This window comes from Silene latifolia, chromosome 3 (genome assembly GCF_048544455.1).
Source record: "Silene latifolia isolate original U9 population chromosome 3, ASM4854445v1, whole genome shotgun sequence".
NCBI classification, from domain to species: domain Eukaryota; kingdom Viridiplantae; phylum Streptophyta; class Magnoliopsida; order Caryophyllales; family Caryophyllaceae; genus Silene; species Silene latifolia.
The window spans coordinates 7585288-7610217 of NC_133528.1; the positions used below are offsets into that span (position 1 = coordinate 7585288).

Here is a 24930-nt window from a genome sequence, read left to right on the forward strand (position 1 = left end):
ACAAACTTTTGATGATTATTGTATGTCTATTGGGATAAGTGTTGAACATCCTGTAGCACATGTTCACACTCAAAATGGTCTTGCCGAGTCATTAATAAAACGCATTCAATTAATTGCGAGACCAATGCTTATGAGGTCTAAATTGCCTATTTCGGCATGGGGGCATCTTTGTTTTACATGCTGTGACACTAATTCGCATCGGACCAACGAGTTATCATAAATCATCTCCCTAAAGTTGGTTTTTGGTCACGAACCAAATGTTTCTCATCTAAGAATTTTTGGTTGTGGTGTATATGTTCCAATTAGTCCACCACAACGTACAAAGATGGGACCCCAAAGAAGGTTGGGAATATATGTTGGGTTCGAATCTCCGTCAATTATTAAATTTTTAGAGCCATCTACAGGAGATTTATTTACGGCCCGTTTTGCTGATTGTCATTTTGATGAATCACTTTTCCCAACGTTAGGGGGAGAAAATAAACAACTGGTAAAAGAGATAAGTTGGCATGAATTATCATTATCTCATTTAGATCCTCGTACTAAAGAATGTGAACTTGAAGTTCAAAGGATAATTCATTTACAACGGTTAGCAAACCAACTGCCAAATGCCTTCACTGATCCAAAAGGAGTGATAAAATCTCATATACCATTTGTAAATGCTCAGCTAAAATTAATGTCCCTGAAGGACTTTCAATTGCAAATGAGTCTAAAGCACGCATGAAGCGTGGTAGACCTATTGGTTCCAAAGATAAAAATCCTCGAAAACAAAAAGGAGCAAAAGTTGATAATGGCAATGTTGAGGATAAGATAGCTTTTGAAAAGCCCCTTGAAAAGCTTGGAGACATGACTGATAATATTAATCTAGAAGAGATTCAGGTACCTGAAAATAAAAATTGTGAAGAGATCTCGATAAATTATGTCATGTCTAGAAAAATATGGAACCGAAACAAAGTCGACGTCGATGATGATGTTTTTGCATTTAATGTAGCGCTTGATATCATGCATGAAAATGAGGATCATGAACCAAAGTCTGTTGATCGGTGCGGAGGCGTAGAATTGATTGGCCTAAATGGAAAGATGCTATTGAAGCAGAATTAAAATCACTGGCTAAACGAGAAGTGTTTGGGCGATGGTCGCACACCCGTTGGAGTAAAGCCGTAGGCTACAAATGGGTGTTTGTGCGAAAAAAAAAAGAAATGAAAAAGGCGAGATAGTCGGATATAAGGCTCGTTTAGTTGCACAAGGTTTTTCACAAAGACCTGGTATTGATTATGAAGAGACATATTCTCCTGTAATGGATGCAACTACTTTTCGATATCCGATTAGTCCGGCTATAAGGGAAGGACTTGATTTACGTCTTATGGACGTTATTCTGACTTATTTATATGGCTCACTTGATAATGATATATACATGAAACTCCCTGAAGGTTTTAAGCTTACGACACATTAAAATCAAGTCCAAGAGAGCAATATTCAATCAAGCTAAACAAATCTTTGTATGGTTTGAAACAGTCCGGGCGTATGTGGTATAACCGTCTTAGTGAATATTTGTTAAAAGAAGGTTATAAAAATGACCCTATTTGTCCGTGTCTATTCATAAAGAGGTCAAAATCCGGATTTGTGATTATTCTTTGTTTATGTTGATGATCTTAATATTGTTGGAACTTGAAGAAATTACAAAAGCCGTTGAATGTTTGAAGAAGGAATTTGAGATGAAAGATTTAGGAAAAACAAAATTTTGTCTTGGTCTGCAAATTGAACATCTTGACAATGGAATTTTGTTGCATCAAGGGACCTATATTGATAAAGTGCTAAAACAGTTTAAACTGGATAAAGCACATCCGTTGAATACTCCTATGGTTGTAAGAACACTTGATGTGAAGAATGACCCGTTTCGACCTCGTGAAGCAAATGAGAAAGTCCTTGGTCCTGAAGTACCATACTTGAGTGCAATTGGAGCTTTGATGTATCTTGCTAGTCATACTCGACCCGACATATCTTTTTCAGTAAATCTCTTAGCAAGATATAGCTCTTCTCCAACTCAAAGGCATTGGAATGGAGTCAAATATTTACTCCGTTATCTTCAAGGTACGTCTGATATGGGTTTATATTATTCTAATAAATGCAAAACAGAGTTAGTTGGTTTTGCGGATGCGAGTTATATTTCGACCCACATAATGGTCGTTCATAAAGCGGCTATGTGTTTACATGTGGTAATACTCCTATCTCATGGCGCTCTGTGAAGCAAACTATAGCCGCCACTTCTTCAAATCATGCCGAGTTATTAGCAATTCATGAAGCTAGTCGAGAATGTGTATGGTTGAGATCAGTTATTCATCATATTGAAGGATCATGCGATCTATCTCCAAGAGATAAATCACCAACTATTTTACATGAAGATAATACTGCATGCATCGCTCAACTCAAGGCAGGATTCATCAAGGGTGATAGAACGAAGCACATTTTGCCGAAATTCTTTTTTACTCATGATCTTAAAAAAGATGGTGTCATTAGTGTTCAACAAATCCGCTCTAGTGAAAATCTCGCAGACATTTTTACCAAGGCACTTCCGAGCAAGACATTTGAGAAGCTAATCAATCAACTTGGGCTACGTCGTCTCAAGGATGTCAAGCGATGTTTTAATGAGGGGGAGTAAATACGCGTTGCACTCTTTTTCCCTTAGCCATGGTTTTGTCCCACTGGGTTTTCCAGGCAAGGTTTTTAATGAGGCAACACTTAGTGCGTATTACGGAGATTATTGTACTCTTTTTCCTTTATTAGATTTTTGTCCCATAGGGTTTTTCTAGTAGAGGTTTTAACGAGGCATTTTCTCCGATGATGGACATCCAAGGGGGAGTGTTACGAAATATCTAGAGATATTATATGGATGTCCATATATTACCGTATCTTTAGGATATATTCTATTACCATATTATGGATATACTCTTATACTATATATACCCTTCATATGAATAAAGCTGAATACCTTTTCTGCTCTCTCTATTCTCTCACAACTCTCTTTTATTCACAATATGTACGTTGTTTTTCTTCAATTTTTTTTATCATAATTGAGATACGGAAATTTCTCGTGGTACCCCTTAATTTTGTCAGATTTTCCATGTTACCCCTACTTTTAAGAATCTGCCTATGGTACCCTTGAAGTTCCATTTGTTTGCCCATGGTACTCCCTAATGTAAAAAGGTGTTAAATGGACGTTAAGTTTGATGGCGTGACAATAAAATAACAATAAAAAAATAATACCCCCTTTATTGTTTTATTGGTACGAATACCTCTCTCTTTTAAATGAAAATTTAATTAACTATATCATTATAATATTGGAAATTTCTCATGGTAATCTAGAACTTTGATAGATTACACATGGTACGCCTAATTTTAAGTTTCTACAAATGGTACCCTGTGTTCACCTTTTTCTTTCCCAGAATACCATTTGACAACTTCCGTCATAACGCCATTACTCCTATGACTTTTGACACCTTTTTTTTATTATCTATTACACAAACACTTCATCATCTAATTCCTAAATCCATATTTTATTTAATAAACTAACATTTAATACCTAAATAAAAAAATACAAATAGCATGTCATGCTCAATTGACGAATAACATATTTAAAAGTACACCATATTTTTTTTAACCTAATTCGACATCCAACCCGATTTAATAATAAGCAAATACTATATTATCTATTAATATTCATACGTTTTGTTTCTATTTTTTTTTATCATAATTAAAATATGTGCAAATGATATGAACCTATACTCTAATGATAAATTTTTTTAACACAATTCTAATTATATTATTTAGATAGATTTTTTTAACACAATTCTAATTATATTATTTAAACGTAGTATATTTACCACACTTATATTATTTTTCAATGTGAGACATATAAAATCTATAGATAGAAAATATAATGATATAAACTTTTAAGAGTTTGTCTAAGACAATACTTAAGAGACTAAAAAATTTTGGGTTGATGCCTAAGTTCCAAGGATGTCTCCTATTTATAATCATAGAATCACCCACCTTATACTATATTTCGATGTGGGAAAATTCTATTTTTTATATGTAGTATATTTGTCACACCTATATTATTTTTCAATGTGGGACATATAACATACTATGAAATACACCATCTTTAATATGTGCAAATTATATGAAATCTATATATACTCTAATGATAGCATTTCTTACCATGAATTTAATAATATTATTTTCATAATTTTTTTACCGCCATTATTTTCCCAAATGAAATGTAAATGTTTTTATATAAAATAAGAAATAAAGAGTATATATTATAATAACTAAAAGATTTTCCAAAGATTAACTTAGGTTAGAAATCATTATTGTAGAGACAGTAATACAAACTCTTTTAAGTGCTCTCTCTGACAATACTTAAGAGAATCAAAAGATTTTGGGTTATGACTTCTATTTATAATCATAAAATCACCCTGCCTTATGATAATCTTTCGATGTGGGACAATTCTAATATTTATACATAGTATATTCACCACACTTACATTACTTTTCAATGTAGGACAAATAACATACTAAATACACCATTTTTTTTCGCACCTACTTTGAAATCAACCCGATTTAATAATGAGAAATTACAATACAATCTACACTCTAATGATAACATTTTTTTGTCACAGTCTAATTATATAATTTTCATACGATACTTTTTTGTCAAATAAAATATAAAGTTTTTATATCAATATTAAAAACATCATCTTAATATAATATAGAAAATGTATATATATGGGACAGTTCTATTATTTATACATAATATATTCGTCACACCTACATTATTTTTCAATATGGGACATATAACATACTAAAAAGTACATATCTTTTATATCAAAAATTTTTGGGTTAATACCTAAGTTTCAAGGATGCCTCCTATTTATATTTATAGAATCACCCTACCGTATACTATTCTTTCGATGTGAGATACATAATTTAATTATTTAGACGTAGTATGTTTATCATGCCTACATTATTTTTCAAAGTGAAAGATATAACATACCAAGAAGTACATGTCTCTTCTTAAAAAAAACCACTATTGTATACATATTATTTTTCTTTGAAGGTAAAACCACTTAGTCTCGATCATTAGATAGGGATCTCTACATCGTACATATAGCGACTCATTAACGCTCTATTACTGAATTCGAAAGACAACCATTAGTAAAATCTTTAGTTTTGTACTGTGTCAGGAGCTAATGTTAGAAAATCTATGTGTTTACATGTGGTAATACTCCTATCTCATGGCGCTCTGTGAAGCAAACTATAGCCGCCACTTCTTCAAATCATGCCGAGTTATTAGCAATTCATGAAGCTAGTCGAGAATGTGTATGGTTGAGATCAGTTATTCATCATATTGAAGGATCATGCGATCTATCTCCAAGAGATAAATCACCAACTATTTTACATGAAGATAATACTGCATGCATCGCTCAACTCAAGGCAGGATTCATCAAGGGTGATAGAACGAAGCACATTTTGCCGAAATTCTTTTTTACTCATGATCTTAAAAAAGATGGTGTCATTAGTGTTCAACAAATCCGCTCTAGTGAAAATCTCGCAGACATTTTTACCAAGGCACTTCCGAGCAAGACATTTGAGAAGCTAATCAATCAACTTGGGCTACGTCGTCTCAAGGATGTCAAGCGATGTTTTAATGAGGGGGAGTAAATACGCGTTGCACTCTTTTTCCCTTAGCCATGGTTTTGTCCCCTTTGGGTTTTCCAGGCAAGGTTTTTAATGAGGCAACACTTAGTGCGTATTACGGAGATTATTGTACTCTTTTTCCTTTATTAGATTTTTGTCCCATAGGGTTTTTCTAGTAGAGGTTTTAACGAGGCATTTTCTCCGATGATGGACATCCAAGGGGGAGTGTTACGAAATATCTAGAGATATTATATGGATGTCCATATATTACCGTATCTTTAGGATATATTCTATTACCATATTATGGATATACTCTTATACTATATATACCCTTCATATGAATAAAGCTGAATACCTTTTCTGCTCTCTCTATTCTCTCACAACTCTCTTTTATTCACAATATGTACGTTGTTTTTCTTCAATTTTTTTTATCATAATTGAGATACGGAAATTTCTCGTGGTACCCCTTAATTTTGTCAGATTTTCCATGTTACCCCTACTTTTAAGAATCTGCCTATGGTACCCTTGAAGTTCCATTTGTTTGCCCATGGTACTCCCTAATGTAAAGGCTGTTAAATGGACGTTAAGTTTGATGGCGTGACAATAAAATAACAATAAAAAAATAATACCCCCTTTATTGTTTTATTGGTACGAATACCTCTCTCTTTTAAATGAAAATTTAATTAACTATATCATTATAATATTGGAAATTTCTCATGGTAATCTAGAACTTTGATAGATTACACATGGTACGCCTAATTTTAAGTTTCTACAAATGGTACCCTGTGTTCACCTTTTTCTTTCCCAGAATACCATTTGACAACTTCCGTCATAACGCCATTACTCCTATGACTTTTGACACCTTTTTTTTATTATCTATTACACAAACACTTCATCATCTAATTCCTAAATCCATATTTTATTTAATAAACTAACATTTAATACCTAAATAAAAAAATACAAATAGCATGTCATGCTCAATTGACGAATAACATATTTAAAAGTACACCATATTTTTTTTAACCTAATTCGACATCCAACCCGATTTAATAATAAGCAAATACTATATTATCTATTAATATTCATACGTTTTGTTTCTATTTTTTTTTATCATAATTAAAATATGTGCAAATGATATGAACCTATACTCTAATGATAAATTTTTTTAACACAATTCTAATTATATTATTTAGATAGATTTTTTTAACACAATTCTAATTATATTATTTAAACGTAGTATATTTACCACACTTATATTATTTTTCAATGTGAGACATATAAAATCTATAGATAGAAAATATAATGATATAAACTTTTAAGAGCTGTCTAAGACAATACTTAAGAGACTAAAAAATTTTGGGTTGATGCCTAAGTTCCAAGGATGTCTCCTATTTATAATCATAGAATCACCCACCTTATACTATATTTCGATGTGGGAAAATTCTATTTTTTATATGTAGTATATTTGTCACACCTATATTATTTTTCAATGTGGGACATATAACATACTATGAAATACACCATCTTTAATATGTGCAAATTATATGAAATCTATATATACTCTAATGATAGCATTTCTTACCATGAATTTAATAATATTATTTTCATAATTTTTTTACCGCCATTATTTTCCCAAATGAAATGTAAATGTTTTTATATAAAATAAGAAATAAAGAGTATATATTATAATAACTAAAAGATTTTCCAAAGATTAACTTAGGTTAGAAATCATTATTGTAGAGACAGTAATACAAACTCTTTTAAGTGCTCTCTCTGACAATACTTAAGAGAATCAAAAGATTTTGGGTTATGACTTCTATTTATAATCATAAAATCACCCTGCCTTATGATAATCTTTCGATGTGGGACAATTCTAATATTTATACATAGTATATTCACCACACTTACATTACTTTTCAATGTAGGACAAATAACATACTAAATACACCATTTTTTTTCGCACCTACTTTGAAATCAACCCGATTTAATAATGAGAAATTACAATACAATCTACACTCTAATGATAACATTTTTTTGTCACAGTCTAATTATATAATTTTCATACGATACTTTTTTGTCAAATAAAATATAAAGTTTTTATATCAATATTAAAAACATCATCTTAATATAATATAGAAAATGTATATATATGGGACAGTTCTATTATTTATACATAATATATTCGTCACACCTACATTATTTTTCAATATGGGACATATAACATACTAAAAAGTACATATCTTTTATATCAAAAATTTTTGGGTTAATACCTAAGTTTCAAGGATGCCTCCTATTTATATTTATAGAATCACCCTACCGTATACTATTCTTTCGATGTGAGATACATAATTTAATTATTTAGACGTAGTATGTTTATCATGCCTACATTATTTTTCAAAGTGAAAGATATAACATACCAAGAAGTACATGTCTCTTCTTAAAAAAAACCACTATTGTATACATATTATTTTTCTTTGAAGGTAAAACCACTTAGTCTCGATCATTAGATAGGGATCTCTACATCGTACATATAGCGACTCATTAACGCTCTATTACTGAATTCGAAAGACAACCATTAGTAAAATCTTTAGTTTTGTACTGTGTCAGGAGCTAATGTTAGAAAATCTTAAGAGCTTTTTAAAACAATATTTATGAGACTCAGAAAATATTGGGTGGAAACTTAAGTTTCAAATATGCCTCCTATTTATAATCATAGGATCACATCACCTTATACTAATTTTTCGATGTGGGACAATTCTACTATTTATATGTAGTATATTCACCACGCCTACGTTATTTTCCAATGTGGGACAAAACATACTAAAAATTGCACAATTTTACATACTAAGAAGTTTTAATATGTGCAAATAATATGAAATCTATACTCTAATGATAGCATTTTTTACCGCAAAGCTAATTATATTATTTTCATAATTTTTTTAACGATATTTTTTTGCCGAGTGAAATGTAAAAGTTTGATATAAAAATTGGAAATATCACTTGAATATAATTTAGGAAATATACATATTATAATAATTAAAAGATTCTCCACTTTATTTTTTACATCAAAAATTATACTTTCCTAAATTGATTTTTGATGATGTGGACGCTCTCAGATCGCTCGAAAAAACTCTCTTATATATATATAGATACTAATATTCCTCAATATGCCAAAAGTTTATCGATCTATCATTTACTACACACCTGAAGTCTCATCCAACCACCCAAATCCTAAACCCTTATCCTTCTCCTTATTCACCCGACTACAACCAAACAATACACCAATTCACACCATCGAGCCACCCTCTGACCACCTTGACCAAATTCTATCAACCACCATTGAGCCACCCTCTAACTACACATATTTTGGCACTGTTATTTCATTTTCCACAACAATACGTTGATGCACCTATAACCTTCCTACGAGCACCATCAAGCAACCTTGTTCCTCCTCCTCAACGCTTTCACTTTCCAATGGTAAGTGGCTAAGTGCCTAAGCGGTAACTACCACAACAATCCAAAATTAAACCACTCCTTAAATCACCACATACCAATTCAACCAGTCACCTTCAATCGAGTCAGAAGTAGGTTCAAAACCCACTAAACTATCTATTTCATGCCAAATTATCAACACTATAGTGCCTCATTACACCACTACACTAATCATCTTTTCTCGTCCCATCCTCCTACCATCTTCAACTACAATTACAACATTTAGTTCCCACAAGTTCCCAACTCCATTTCTCTTAGTACAATGTAAGATATTATTAACCAAATAAGTATATCATGGTATGAGGTTTAAAATTCATACTACCCTTACTTGAATCAAACTTCATTCCATCTTTTTTGAACTAAACATGGTTAGTAGTTTTGGTGTTGCCTATGCACGGCCTTTAAACTCTCCGTGCATATTGAAAATTTTACCACATATTAATTGACTATTACCAATAAGCGACGATTTCAAATTAAATAAATAAGTTTTCGATGACAATGCAATAGAGCACACATGTCATCTATTCTATTCGATTGCAAATTTCAACAATAAGACAATCTCTAGACGATCTAAAACATGTCCTTTAATTTCTTAATCAGTTCAGTTCTTTTGCAAGTTTAATGGCACGACCTTAAGTTCTACAAAAACCCGTTAAAACACATGCACTTTAATTTCTTAAATAAGCCACAATCGTTAAACGATCCCTATTATGTTGCAAGTTTGTTCAGGTTCGATCATTTCAACTAAAACGAACATGGCCTTAAGTCATTTACTTAGACCATGTGCATATAACGATGAAACGATTTCCCGACACCTAAATTGAGGACCCGAAATCTAAATTGACCGGAACAAGTTTAACCTGATCCAAACTCAGATAACACCCAACCTAACCCAATTTAACCCATATTTTTAAGAAAGATTAAAATCAACCCGATTTAATTAACCTGTTTCCCGGGTCTAAGATTGAGAGGTAGCATTTAACCATGAGAGTAGTATGTAATGAGACACATCACAATTCACTAGTACAAGTGCACAACAAAAACGTAATCAGCAACGGTTGGTAATTAACACACCAACACCTTACTCACTCTCTCTATCTATCCTTCCCTCTTTATATTTTCTTCAACCCATTTTCCTGCAACATCGGAATTATACACAAAAATGGCCTTACCTCATTTGTAAGTATATCTTTAATTTTATTAATCATAAGTCATAACCCATTTACTGCAACATCCTGTTTTGTTGTCGTTCCGTCTTAGTCATTTGTTTACTTTTTGTATTGTTTGTGAGAGGTTTAATCAAACGTAAACAAATGACTTTGACGGAGGGAATAGTTGCTATTTTCTGTTAACTTTATGCATTCTGTAGATTGAAATTAATAAATTTGTTGGATGGGAATTAATGTTTTGAGCTCTAATCATAACCCCATTTACTGCAACATTCTATCATGTTGTCATTCCGTCTCAGTCATTTGTTTACCATTTTTTGGATTCTCTGTGATGGGTATTTTAAACAAATGACTATGAGGGAGGGAATAATTGCTACTTTCTTTAATGTTTTGATTTTTAATTAGTTATGCATCCTGTAGATTGAAATTAATAAAATTTGGTGGATGGGAATTAATGTTTGAGCTCCCCTTTTACTTAATTCTTCAATTTACAGTGTTTAATTTATTGTAATTTGTGTTTTTGATGTGTGTTTTGTCTCCTATTATTGCAAAAAAGGGTTCATTTTTAAATTGGTTTACATTCAGATTATCAGTATATTGTGTACTTTCTAGGTCTCAATCATTTGTTTACGTTTGGTTAGAATATCGGCTAGAAAAGAATAAAAGAATAAACAAATGATTACGATGGAGTGAGTGATAAGGATATAAAATTGGGTTTAGTTGGAAAATTCAATAGTTTACCCAACTGTGTCAAAGGCTCCGGCAAATGGCGGGGTAAGGGGGTTGGATTATGGAGCCCTACCCTTGTGTTCCTGCAAATGATCGAGTAAGGGGATTGCACTACGCAACATTACCTAACATAACCCCGAGAGGTTGATTTTGGATGACTCGTAAATGAATTGTGTACAGTATTGCACCCCTAGGCTTGATGTTAGTGCATCACAAGAAAAGAGGCGCTAGTAGTTCAACAATAACAACATTACCTCTTTGGCTCGTGCAGATTGCGAGGTGGGAGGGAGATTGCGAGGTGGGAGGGGGGAAGGGGAGAGGAGAGATATACGGATGTAAATGAATATGTCGTGTAAATATTAAGAAATATAGCAAGTATTTGGCTCCGTTAAAATTGAAGATAGTGATTTAGGCCCTGTTTGTAAATGACATGACCAATTTTTAGCATATTTAAGTGTTTTAGCATGTTTGACCAGTCAATATGCTAATTTTAGTGTTTGGTAAACATCATATTTAAAATACGGAGTATTTGGGGTCAATATGTTGTTTTACAATATGCTGCTTATCCCAGCATATTGATCAGCATATTCTAAACTAGGAAATTTTACTACATTTTACAAAGAAAACTAACAATCCACTAATCGTAATCTGCCAGTTACCAAACCCTCAAACCCTCAAATTAATTCTGCTAATTATAATATGCTAGTCAAACCTTCTGTTAAAATCCGCCATTTATAATCAGTCGTTACAATTTGCTTATGCCGAAATTAATCCGTTGTTTACCAAATAGGGCCTTAGTGTTTGGTATCGTGGAAAAGGGTGAAATGAATAAGTCATGTAAGTACTAAGAAAAATTCGCTTAACATCCGCTTTTAATGTCCACCAGGGAAGGACCTCTGCATGGATCAACTTGTGTTCATCTGTGGCCTAATCTTCGTACGACGATGTATTATTTGGATAATCAAATGATAGCGTTGAAACTATGTCGCACTAACTCGTCCTTGAAGTGTTCAACTATTCCATTGGCTGTCAGTAGTTATGTTGCCAAGCGATACCCCCTCAACGAAGCTGTTGATGATGAGGGTAGCGAACATAAAGATCTTGAAATGCATTGTGAACCGAGTTTAAGTTCAGATTCACATCAGAAGGAGGGATCACATGATTCAGGGAAGCTAGATTATCATCATTTTGAGTCTGTAGTGACATGTAGCATGAAAGAACTCAGGGAAACTCTGAGAAGACGGAGAATAGGAATCGCAAACAAAGGAAAAGTCCCTTGGAATAAAGGAAGGAAACACACCCAAGGTAAATGCTGTTCACCACCAGACATTTAGTTTTAGAACAAACCTCTGCCAATTGTGTTTTTATACGATTCCGCAAATTATTTTTTTTATTTGGCGTTCAGTGGGTTAGCGGGAATATTTTTCTGGATTTCAGTTAAATGGGACTCGCATTATATAAAAATATAAGACCTCTCTTCGGAGACTGATTGTTATGAATTTATTTTGCTGATGCAGAAACCTGTGCTAGGATTAAAGAGAGAACCCTCGCAGCTATGAGAGATCCCAAGGTGAAGTGAAGTAAGACTCGGGCATTTTCTTTTCATTCTCTAACCAATTCTTTATCCTTTGTTTGTTGTGTTAACTCTATTAATACACGGAATATAAGCGTGAAATTTTCTGGTGTTGTTTTGACATTGTAGCCTCTTTTCGGAATAATTTTATGTTGCGCTTTAACTCTCATCCCTGGTTTATCCTTCATCATAAAACGGTAAATGTAATAAAATCTTTGTTCCTTGCTCCCAGGTTAGGAGAAGGATGTCAGAAGCGCCACGCACGCACAGGTATATTCTTCCGTTGATTTTCTCTAACCGCGTAATCATAGACTAGGCTCTTGAATTTTTACGGTTCAAATATTTTGTTTAGATGATTGACCCTAGAATTGTAGAATGTGTTCTTGGTGAATCCGTTCTTTTAATTAGGCATTCTAAATACTTTCCTACTGCATGCTGTAACTGAATTTTGTTCGAGAAATATATGAAGCGGTTGGCATTTGATCAGTGATAGGGAATTTTCCTACTTGCAGTGAACAATCGAAGAAGAAGATTGGTTCTTCACTCAAACTACTATGGGCGAAGCGTCTGAAATTAAAGCGCTCCAAAGAGAAGTTCTATTACTCATGGGCCGAAAGTATTGCAGAAGCTGCTAAGAAAGGAGGAATCGATGAGGAACAACTCTGTTGGGATAGTTATGAGATTCAAAAGAATGAGATAGCTTGTCGACGACGTCAGCAGAACGAGAAAAAGGCGAAGGAAATGGTAATTCAAAGGATTCAGGCAGCAAAGGAGCAGGAAAGAGCACAAAACACGGCTTCCCTTGCAGAAAATAAATTGGACCATAGACAACACGAGGGTGAACCGAGAACCAAACAGAAAGGAAGGAGTCGCAAAACCAGGAATACGAACAAAGAGAGTATCATTTCGAGTGAACGAAGCCTCAAGTCGAGGTTGACAAAGGTGATGTTTCATAATCAATTTAAGCTCTTGAATGACATTTCCATCGAAATGATTATACTGCCTTACTGTTTTCTTTCCGACCCACCTTTCATCTTCACTTAGGATGCCAATGTGCCAGGATCAGGTCGCGTTGACCTTCCCCTGCTTCATCATCTATTAAAAACTTGACCTGATCCATCTACCACCCGCATTCATCCGACCATCAACAGATGAAACAGGTGGATCAGATAATTAATGCGCAATTACTGCAAATTAGATTATTAGTCCAAGAATCTAAAATGACTTAATGAACGAACAATACATCATACGGTGCAATATTTCAAAATAGAGTGACATTTGATGGCTCTTTACTGATGTTATTACGGATTATGATATGGGATTTTTCTGTGTATCAGATTAAAGAAAAGAAGTCGGTTGAAGAATCATTTCGTAGTCACTCCGGAGTGATGTCCGATCTTCATTCTGCCCTGGAGAAGTTTGATATTGAGTCGATAAAAGAGGAACAGAAGCGGAAAACAATGTCTCTCGCGGACCAGATTCAAGCTGCTAAGAGCAGAAGACAAAGATAGTACAAACAGTTTCTTCTAGGATGAAGTTTTTTCTCTACATTTGCACATAAGATGTCATTAAAAGGTTAAATCGCTTCTGCTCTTGTGTTTTAGTCATCTAGGATAAATTTATACTTGTTATCGGCACTTTTCATAAAATTCTAGTGTGCGGTCTTTCATGTTTCATGAAATAGCAAGGCACAGAGCACGTCTCTTGACTCTTGAGAACTTTTTTGGTGTATAATTCTTAAACTTGTTTCAATTTTCAATGAGGATTCTCTATTCTTCGGTTTTGGTATATAACCAGCGCGTCTTGCTTCAGATGGCTGTTTCCCGTCTGAAATAAGACGGACAACATGTTGTCATTTTACAATAAAATGTTGTTATTTTCTGATAACATGTGACCTCTTCAACCCGCCACAAATCTGAGAGAGCTAGTGTAATGTCAATGGTGAAATGATACCAAGGACTATAAATTCCGCAAAGTCGAGTTATTCAGCATCTCCTGCGATTATGCCGTCCTACAACGAAATTACAAAAATACACATTCATAGCAGTTTGCAGAGTATATAAGCAACTGTCGTAGACACTTTCCACTAATGACAGCTGCAAGAAAGACGTTAAAGAGAGTTTCGTCAACACATTAACAGGATCACAGAGATGCCATGAACTATAGCAAACAACAACGCATTACAGGCTCTTCCGGATCTGTCTGAAGAACTCATACTCCAGTCAGTACTACGAACTACTCAATCTAGGCGGTCAAGAACTAATTAGATATCTGCAAAAAACCTCTTTCTTCCTATATTTAAGGATCCCATGAGAGGAGTCTAAAAGACGCTCCTTTTATATATACGAGATTTTTAGACTCTCCTTTTATATATAGGCGATATGGCAGGTCTCTCACAGGTACATTCCGACCCTGATAACCCCCATTTGGCGCATGATTTGGCATCTCTTCACCTGCTTGATAGTTTGGCCCAGTGTTGTTACCATAGACATTATCATTCATATTGTTCGGAGGAATGTTTTGTCCATGACCGGCATTGTTCAGGGACATGATTTGCTGAACACCGGCATTGTTCGGGGGAACGTTCTGCTGACAATCAGCATTGCCAGGGTTCTGCCCATCCACAGCACTGTTGGGTGAACCTCCAGGTTCGTTTGCAGTAACGGAGTGTTCCTCACTCTTGCTTTTGGCAAGTTCTCTCTGATTGTTCCTCACCCATTCCGCGTGATACTTAGGATCATAGGGAACAGCTTGGCCATTTATAAAGGGTTCCCCTGCCTCACAAAAAAAAAAGTTAACGAAAAGAAAGCAAAAACAAAAAAAACATAGTAGATTTGTACCTTAAGGGTGTACAAACAGAGAAAATCAATGTCGAACTATTTCCTGAAGTATGGAGGGGAGAAACTGACACTAGAAGAGCAATACTGTAGTTCTCTACACGCCCACAAGGCCAAAACTCTTAATTACTCCTATGTGTCTTCCGGTGCCTCCCCCTTCATGTCTTTCAAAGACAAAACCCTTGGCTCCGTCATAGACTAGGGGATTCCACCAATTAATGACTTCACGTAACAAAGCCATGACCTCTTTTTAACATCTGGCTCAAAAGACTAACCCGAAAAGATAACTGTTTCCTATTTAAGTGCACATATGATGTGAAGTGCAAGAATACAAAAACAACAACAACAACATCAGAGCCATAATCCCACAATACGGGCAATTAATACGACTATAGAAAATGAACTGCTTGGAGACATATAAACACTCTATATCTTACCCCCATAGTCTTTAGTCTTATCATCAAAATATGAGTCAGGGAGCACCCACTCAACCTTCTCGATCTCTGCATAATATTAAGAACATACGAAAATCAGTTAACAGAAAAATCTCAACTCTGGCACAGAATAGGTAAGGCCGGCAACCTTTGAATTTGGCTGATGTCTCCTCGTCCATTAGCGCCCCAAAAGCAAAATAGTGTTTAGTAGAGACAGAGTAAATCCTCTTTCTAGCTTCCTCCTCACTGAAAGAGAACGTAAAATTGTTTACTCTATGGCGCCACTCGACAACCAAAAAAGAGTTATGTATACTTCGTGACACCCAACTTGTTACAACTCCCAGTCTTTAAAAGGTAAAAGAAGCCAAGTACTTGAAATTTACATTTTCAAGCATATAAATGAATACATTCAAATTCGCAACAACATAACAAAACTCAAAGCATGCTGCAATCTCCTGAATGACAAATGACAACATGATTTTGGCCCAGAAATTAAAATTTCTGGGCTTATAAGAACATGAGTTAATCGGCATGATAACTTAAAAGCACAGATTACCAATTAATTTCACACCTATTCTTTATTCCTATGGTGCTATTCCACAACCAAAAAACAAAGCTAACAGCTTTAGCCTCACATAAGCACTAATGGCGATACCAATCCTCACAAAAAATGACAGAATTAAGCTAATTTACGAGTTAATAGTTCATAGCTCCACACAACTGATGATAACCTAGACATCATCAGTTAACAATGGCAAATTTATAACCTACTCCCTCCATCCAAATTATTTGTTTACTTCTTATTAAAATACCTCACATACAAATGATTGAGACGGACCAGAACAGCTACGAGCGAGGGTTTCCACATGAAAATTGACAGAGAACATTACAGTGCATTGCGCGAAAACAAAGGCCTACGACTTGAGCGAGGGTTTCCACATGAACATTGGCAGAGAACATTACAGTGCATTGAGCGAAAACAAAGGCATACGACTTCAGCGAGGGTTTTCACGTAAAAATCGATGAAAATTAAGCGAGAACATTATAGTGCACAAAGTTAAATTATGAGCGAAAATGAAGATATAGGAGAATCTAGATATATTTATACCTTCCAACGACTTGAGCTAGGGTTTTCACGTAAAAATCGATGATTTGATCGCGAGACCAATATTCGGGCGGAGGATAAAAAACAATAAGCCAATGCTCGAAATCGCAACCATCGGGCAAATACTTCTCTTCAGGACAAGGAGGATGCCACAGATCCAACAGTGGAGTCACAATTTGGGTGGAGAACATACGCGGCGAAGACGACGGTAGGACTGCCGTGATAGGGAGGCGGACGGCGGAGAGTGCGCGGAGGAGAGAGAATTGCGGTGCCGGTGCGGCGACGGTGGAGAGGGAGGATTTTGCGGTGGTTGTGACGGCGGTGAGGCGGCGAGAGAGGTGGAGGAATCGCGGTGTCGCCATTGTTGATCGAAGGAGAGTAAACCCTAGAAGTGAGAGATGGTGATGAAGTAACTGAAATGTGTCGAGAGAGATATATTCATGTGAGGGTTTTTTTTTTTTTTGGTACATATTCATGTGAGGGTTTTAACGGGGTTTTGTCGATCCGAAATGGAATTTTTTTGGCTTAAACAAATTGTCGTTTTCGTGACTTTTTTTTCTTTTTTCTTTTTTTTTTTTTTTTTTTTTTTTTTTTTTTTTTAAAGTAAAATCGGCTGGTTAACTAGTGATTTTATCCTTTTCATTGGTCATTAGCACGAAAGTTGTTGTAACTTGATACAACATACAAAACCGCTAGTTAAACTAGCGGCTTCACCTTTGATACCCTCCTTAATAGAACATGTTGTTGGCTCAAAAATTAGAAAGGGAGATAAGCCGCTAATTTCCCTTAGAACATGTATATCGTTGTATTTCTATTGCCTTAAATGCTACCTCTCTCCTATTATGGGGAGCCCCATGAATGCTTCTAGTATCCCAATTAATGGAGTTGCCCACTATATAGAGTAGGTTCTCAAAGGCAAAAGCCATGGATATGAACAAACAATTGAACTTTTCAATAGACACATTTACAAGTCGATAAATTTTGGTGGGCCATGAAAAGGTAGAAAAATGACTTTGGGAAACCCCATTGATGTAGTAAGTAATTGTGAAATGAGGAGGGTAGATTAAATAGTTAGTGGAAAATGAATAAATGATGTGGAAAAGAGAAAGAAGATTTGGGGCACCCCATGAGTGCACATGCTCTTTAGAGGCTTTATCTTTGTGAGGATCCTTCAAATACAACGGTAGTCTGATACTCCTATATTCTTTCGAGTTCTACATTATTCCTATTTTTTTGAAAACATCAATAGTACCCCTAAACTAAGTAAAATATTCTTAAAATATCCAAATTGCTAAAAATCACGTTTTTAATTAGTTAAATTTTGTAAAGGAAACATGTTTACGATTGAGTAAACATTGTTTATGTTAGTGACACGACAAATTATTGCCAAAAAATCAATCAAAAATGTATAAACAAAATAATTAAAAGAGTCGGATTAGAACATTTTGGGTATTTTAAGACATTTTCATTAAATTTAGGGTATACCACTAATATTTTTGAAAAGCGAGTGATATCATGTAAAATTTGAAAAAAATACAGAGTACCATATAGAAAAACCCTACTATAATACTTCGTAGAACATAAGTAAGCCGCTATACAAGACGGTGTATACGTATAATAACAAACTCTTATACGGTATGATAAGAGGAATTAAACACCAACTCATTTAGTTTTAGCGTTGCCAAAAAAAAAGAAAAAAAAAACTATTCACATCCACTTTGTAATTACAAAGACAATTTGGATAATAATAATCATACGAAAGTTTGCATTGTAGCTGTGAAAATTACAAATTACTCCCTCCGTCTCAGTTAACAGTTATTTTAATTTATCGTCTCTTTTATTAAGGAAATTTTCAAACATAGATGCGTACTACTATTATCATAGGACTTACCTTATGGAGTCCGTCATTGAAACGGATTATAGCTAACCATGAGCAAAGAAGGAAATATAAAAATATTGTAGGAATTTAACATAAGATAGGATTAGGAAAATTATTTTATTAAAATTAGGAAATAGTGAAAATACATACGGTTAGAGTCCTATTATCGTAGGGTATGAGATTACACTATAAATAAGGGACTCGTGTATTCATATTCAGACATTAGTACAATACAATACAATACAATTTATAAGAAACTCCGAAAATTTACACTTTTATTAGAAGTATGGCTTATAATAACGGGAGATACCCTTCGAGGCAGGGTCAGCCACCAAGGTTTTGGGGAAATCCTCCACTCGGTTTTACTCCGTTTAGTCATCCACCGCCACCTAGGCCGTTTGTGAACCCGATGATGCCTCATGGTCATGTGCCTTATGTTCATTGGTTTCCGAATAGGCCGTTTGTTGCACCTGTTCCGTTTCATCCTGCATTGGTTCCTAGGCTACGTTATGAGATAATGGAGCAGATTAATTATTACTTCAGTCATGATAATTTGATTAAAGACGTATATTTGCGAGAAAGAATGGATGAAAACGGATGGGTTTTTATTCGCGTAATTGCAAATTTTAATAAGGTTAAGAATTTGACTCAGGATATTCGCTTTATATTGGAAGCTTTGAGACCGTCTACTGTTGTTGAAGTACAAGGATATAAAATCAGGAAACGAGATGATTGGAAGAGATGGGTATTGCTTCCTCCCGCGTAGTTCCTAACCAAAAGCTTAAGGGAACAATCATATCGTCTCAACCAAAAGCTTAAAACCGATGGTCAAGTCTGAAGCTCGGTTCCACACTTGATAAGAACGTTGTCGATTCAAGAAGGCTTATACTCTTTAGTCTTTAAGCTCATCTTTGCTGTTGTATTTCCGTAGTGACATTAACATTGTAGACACCAAAATTTTTATTTTGTTATCGGTTTATTTTTTAGTATCTTTAATATCTTAGGATAGAATATTTTAGAATATTTTGCCTTTAGGGTTTAAGGAGAACAGATGAATTAAGTCAAATGACGGATGTAATAAGTTGATAAGACCCTCGTACTACTATCAAACCGTATTATTTGTTTGCCTCTTTAATTATTATTGCAGGTTCGTAAATTTTATGGTTTACAAACATATTGTTATAACTCTAATAATTACCAGTTGAAATTAACGTATAAATAAAAAGAAATTCAATAATATTGAATTTTCTTTATTTTTATACTACTTGTTATATTTTTCGAATGCAATAATTAATTTATGAACGCTAATTTTCATATGCGATGGTTTTACATTAATATACTCCGTATTTATGAATGCTCAGTTCCTTTCAGCTCCTATAGATGTGAAGGTGAATGTAGTACGACTGTACGAGTACCTTACAAATTCCGCAACCTGCGCACCAGTTGGTTATTACGAACTTCTAGAAACATCTTAGAGAGCACACCCTCCTTCATGACATCACTTAGCTTCTCCACCCCAACGGCGTTTGGGTCAACAACATCCGAGATCACAAAAATATAGGACAACCAACTCCCATATGGCACAACCGTGCTCTTCTTAGCATCCCCGGCCTTGAATATGTGAGCCAATTCATTAATGTAATGAAACATTAACGCGGGTAAGTTAATAGGGAGATGGCGAATGAGATGATATATGAGAAACATCTCAAGAATGGAGCAACGACCACGACTATCATTGTTTGGTGTCAGAACTCGAAAGACAAAGTTGTGAAAGAATCGTTGGGAAGTGGTGAGATCACCGGCTTTAGGGTAAAGGGCTTTGGTGACTTGGAGAGGGGTAATGTTGTCAATAGTTTCCCATTCTCTTTTGGGGAAGTGAGAAAGACCTTGGGTTGGTATTTTGAGAATATCGGCTAATTGGGTAATGGTGAGAACAAATGGTTTCCCATTTATTAAGGCCGAGAGACGGCCTTCAGCAACATTTACCTCAACAGTGGCATAGAATTGGACTAATTCAGACACAGAGACCGGCGTTGTCATAGATAACAACTCCTTCCATTTCTGAACCTCTATTGCGTTTTTGAAGAAAGAAAAAGCAGGGGACGAGTCATACCATGTGATGTCGAACTGTCTTCCAGTGTTGAAGACACACTTGAGAATTTTTACACAACGATCCATGGTTTCCTTGGGTAGATTTTGAGCCACGAGTTGATTGTAGGCTCGGGTTTTATAGGGTTCTTTGAAAACAGGCATTTCCTCGTTTAGCGCGTGATCAGAGTTGTGAAGTTTAATGGGTCTGGGTCTGGGTCTGGGCCTCGGTCTGTGATCTAGTATCCTCACGTATTCCGCGTGATACTTTGGATCATAGGGAACAGCTTGGCCATTGATAAAGGGTTCCCCTGCCCCAGAAAAGAGAAAAGATGATGAAAAAAACGCCAACTACTGAAAAAACCGACAGACACTAGTAAGAGCAATACGATAAGAAGGAGGGCAATTTGGAGACAAATCAAAACTATCTCGTCTTACCCCCATAATCTTTATTCTTCACATCTTGATAATGGTCAGGGATCGCCCAGCAAACGTTCTTCATCTCTGCATAATATTAAAAACATACGAAAATCAGTTTAACACGAAAACCTCAACTCTGGCGCAGAATAAGGCAAGCAGGCCAACCTTTGAGTTGGTTTGCTACCTCCTCAGAGATAAGCGCCCCGAAAGCAAAATAGTGTTTAGTAGAGACATTGTATATCTTCATTCTCGCTTCCTCCTCACTGAAGAGACACTAAATTTGTTAACCAAAAACAATGCAAAGTTTTTCTCTTACAAAATCACATACACCATAGCCCCCCAACGTGTTAAAACTCCGTCTCAAACCTAAATGCTCAAATTGAGCGATTTTAATTGATTTTCCATCCGGAAATACAATGAGCTTTTAATATAATCATTGTTTACTAATCAACATATAACTTTTTATTTTTTTTTACGTATAACAAATTTACACCTTAAAAATCTAGAATTATGATACTCCGTATTTTAGGTATTTTTGGGACTAATAATTTATTTCCGGGTTATATTAGATAATTTTTCAAAACCTTCTATATGTTCAAAACTTTGAAAAACAAGGGGTACTCGGTAGAAAATCCCAAGAAATTATGAGCAAAACCGAAGAAATTATACATAAACAAATTAACATGTACTCCATACAGGCGCATACAGCATAAGTGCATAACAATTGAGATAAAAAAACTATACTGCATAAATAAAGTGAAATTATGAGCGAAAAATAAGATATACGACGAGTGTATATATACGTCCATAGGACTTGTAACACTCCGGCCCAAACCGGGTCGGGAGCGGTTACTTATGATAGCTCACCAGGCTGTGTACATGGCCCACAGATCAACACGGGTCATTTACAGCGCATTTTGTCCTCACTCATGCGCATTCGGAAACCTTCCCAGGAGGTCACCCATCCTAAGACTACTCCCAGTCAAACACGCTTAACTTTGAAATTCTTTCGCATGGATGACCATAAAAGAAAGTGCACTTTGTTGATATGAGTAGTACTTCCAATCTCTTTAAGCACTAGTCATTTAAGCCTATCACTGGACCTCTTCAATTACCGTGGGGTGAGCAAGGGTTTTCAACTTTTCACGTAAAAATTAATGATCCAAATTAACTTGTACTCTTATATCATTAAATTTGTGAAAATATTTACATTGCATAAAGTGAATCAATTGGTCTTATTTAATTAAGCCGATTTTATACTAATATAATATAATATAAAAATGAATCCACAAAAAACACTAATTAATATAGGCCGCCTTATACAAGAATTCGCGAGAACTGAAATAATGAGTGAAAAACGAACATATATATGTACCTTCCAGTGACTTGAGCAAGGGTTTTCACATAAGAATCGATGATTTGACCACGAGACCAATCTTCAGGCGGAGGATTAGTAATAACAAGCCAATGCTCAAAATCGCAACCATCCAACAACGGCGCGTGGTGCGTGGAGAACAACCGCGGGGAAGATGGCGTCATGAGAGGCAGGTGTACGGCGGAGACTGCGGCGTTGAGGAGAGTGAACTTCGGCGGCGGTGGAGGAGAGAGAGCGGGAGATGAGAGAGGAAGTTGCGGTGGTGAGACGGCGGGAGAGTAAGAGGAGACGTGGTGTTGACATTGTTGATGCAAGGAAAGGAAACCCTGGATGACGATGACGGTGTAACGGATATGTTCGTCTTTCCAACTGATGTACTCCCTCCATTCAACTCCACTTTACAAGTATTCTATTTCCGTCCATTCAACTCCACTTTACAGGTTTCCTTATTTGGACATGTAAAAGACCTTTATATCCTTATTGAAAATCTATATTTACAAAAAATGTCATTCATACCCCACACAAATCCACCATAAAACTCATCTTTATATTTTTTTAATATCTTTAACCCCACCATTCCCTTTCCCTATGTACTTTTAATAATTTTTTTAATCCGTTTCTTAATACCCGCGCAAAAAGCATAGTTGCAAAGTGGAGTTGAATGGAGGGAGTACGTATTTAATACGGAGTAGTTTTGTACGAGGGTTTTAGGAGGGTTTTGGTATTTCTACGCTATAGAAATGTTTGTTTTTCGGGAAAAATGGTATTTAGAAAGACTCGCGAGATTGTTTTTGGTGAGATTTAAACCCGAGATCATCGAAAATTTTACCTAACTACGTGGGGCAAATTGTATCTATTGTTGGGGATAAAATTGTAATTTACTTCATATTAGCCTTCTCATTTAACAAGGAATTACAAATTAGAAAATAAATAAAAATAAAAATAAAAATAAAAATAATGCTGTTTCACATGAATTTTGAAATACCATTTGAACCTCCAACACATAGGGATAATTGTATTGTTTCAGTTAGTTATGTACTTTTCATATTTTTTGTACGATGTATTTTTTTAATTAAGGGTAAGTATATACTCTACTTGGAATGGGCGGGTAGAAAAGTCATTAAACTAACTTATATCAGTTATATGTTAGTCATAGTGGGAGAATGAGAATTTGACGTTATAGACCGATAATGTAATAGAGTTAACTAAAAGTCTAAAACAAAAATTTAGTTAAAAAGTTTTAATTTTTTTTATTGTTCAATTCAGCGGAGACAACCGTTTTTACTAACCCTGCTCCGCTACTAACGGTATACAAAGCCTACTTGGACTTGAGGAGTACGATAACAAACTTGACGTACACTTGCAATTGTTGCAAACACCTACTGGCATAGGATTAGGATTTAAATTGTAATTAAAATATTGTTTTTTTATTTTTTTACTTAAAATATTGTAAGAGTATAAATTAAGATAGGATTAGGAAACGTACCTCGATTAGGATATGGTCAGAAGGTATGACTTATGAGAACTTCGCTATAAATAAAGGACTCATGTAATAGTAGATTCTAAAATTTCACATCGGAAGAACATTAGACTTGTTTAAGAGAGAATTTTATTAGTAATTTTAATATTAATATTTGTTTACGAATTATTTTTTCATATACTTTTACTAATGGCTTATAATAATAATAGCAGGAGTCGCGGTTCAATGCAGCCAAGAGTTGCTCCAAGTGTTAGAGGAAATCCTATGACGCCTCCCGGTGTACGTTTTGGTTATCTGTTATCAAACCCGACGGTTGTCGCACCTTTCCCGTTTTACACTCCATTGGATTTAGAGCTACGTTCGAAGATCATGAAGCAGATTGATTATTACTTCAGTACTGATAATCTGGTTAAAGACGAATATCTGCGACAACGGATGGATAAAAACGGATGGGTCTGTATTGGTGTAGTTGCAAATTTCAACATGGTCAAGAAATTGACGAGGGATATTCTCGTTATATTGGAAGCTCTGAGGCCGTCTACTGTAGTTGAAGTACAAGGTGATAAAATCAGGAAACGGGAAGATTGGAGAAGATGGATACTACCACCTCCCGCGTAGTTCCCAACCAAAAGCTTAAGAAAACAATCATCTCAAC

General features: G+C 35.0%; 3 protein-coding genes across 3 annotated transcripts; 2 read left to right on the forward strand and 1 right to left on the reverse strand.

Annotated features, from left to right (window-relative positions):
• The first annotated feature begins 10217 nt into the window (after positions 1-10217).
• On the forward strand, positions 10218-14429 carry LOC141647009 (uncharacterized). The gene is made up of 6 exons (XM_074455039.1): positions 10218-10365; positions 11971-12389; positions 12602-12654; positions 12890-12927; positions 13170-13599; positions 13995-14429. Exons 1-6 carry the CDS (start codon positions 10349-10351, stop codon positions 14166-14168), a joined length of 1131 nt encoding a protein of 376 aa, XP_074311140.1. The 5' UTR covers positions 10218-10348; the 3' UTR covers positions 14169-14429.
• A 286-nt stretch (positions 14430-14715) lies between these two features.
• LOC141647010 (uncharacterized) lies at positions 14716-17503 on the reverse strand. Its single transcript, XM_074455040.1, has 4 exons — positions 17037-17503; positions 16077-16174; positions 15932-15997; positions 14716-15431 (listed from the first exon to the last, which is right to left on the reverse strand). Exons 1-4 carry the CDS (start codon positions 17501-17503, stop codon positions 14956-14958), a joined length of 1107 nt encoding a protein of 368 aa, XP_074311141.1. The 3' UTR covers positions 14716-14955.
• A 1695-nt stretch (positions 17504-19198) lies between these two features.
• LOC141648601 (la-related protein 1B-like) lies at positions 19199-19678 on the forward strand. The gene has a single exon (XM_074457328.1). The coding sequence runs from the start codon at positions 19199-19201 to the stop codon at positions 19676-19678; it is 480 nt and encodes a 159-aa protein (XP_074313429.1).
• The last annotated feature ends 5252 nt before the right edge of the window (positions 19679-24930 follow it).

Coding starts and splice junctions, on each gene's coding strand:
- LOC141647009 (XM_074455039.1), top strand. Junction 12,390..12,601: donor AGGAAGGAAACACACCCAAG/GTAAATGCTGTT, acceptor TTGCTGATGCAG/AAACCTGTGCTAGGATTAAA. Junction 13,600..13,994: donor TCAAGTCGAGGTTGACAAAG/GTGATGTTTCAT, acceptor TCTGTGTATCAG/ATTAAAGAAAAGAAGTCGGT.
- LOC141647010 (XM_074455040.1), bottom strand. CDS start 17,503: ATGTACCAAAAAAAAAAAAAACCCTCACATGAATATATCTCTCTCGAC. Junction 16,175..17,036: donor CTAGCTCAAGTCGTTGGAAG/GTATAAATATAT, acceptor GTTCTCTTTCAG/TGAGGAGGAAGCTAGAAAGA. Junction 15,432..15,931: donor TAAGACTAAAGACTATGGGG/GTAAGATATAGA, acceptor TTTGTGAGGCAG/GGGAACCCTTTATAAATGGC.
- LOC141648601 (XM_074457328.1), top strand. CDS start 19,199: ATGGCTTATAATAACGGGAGATACCCTTCGAGGCAGGGTCAGCCACCA.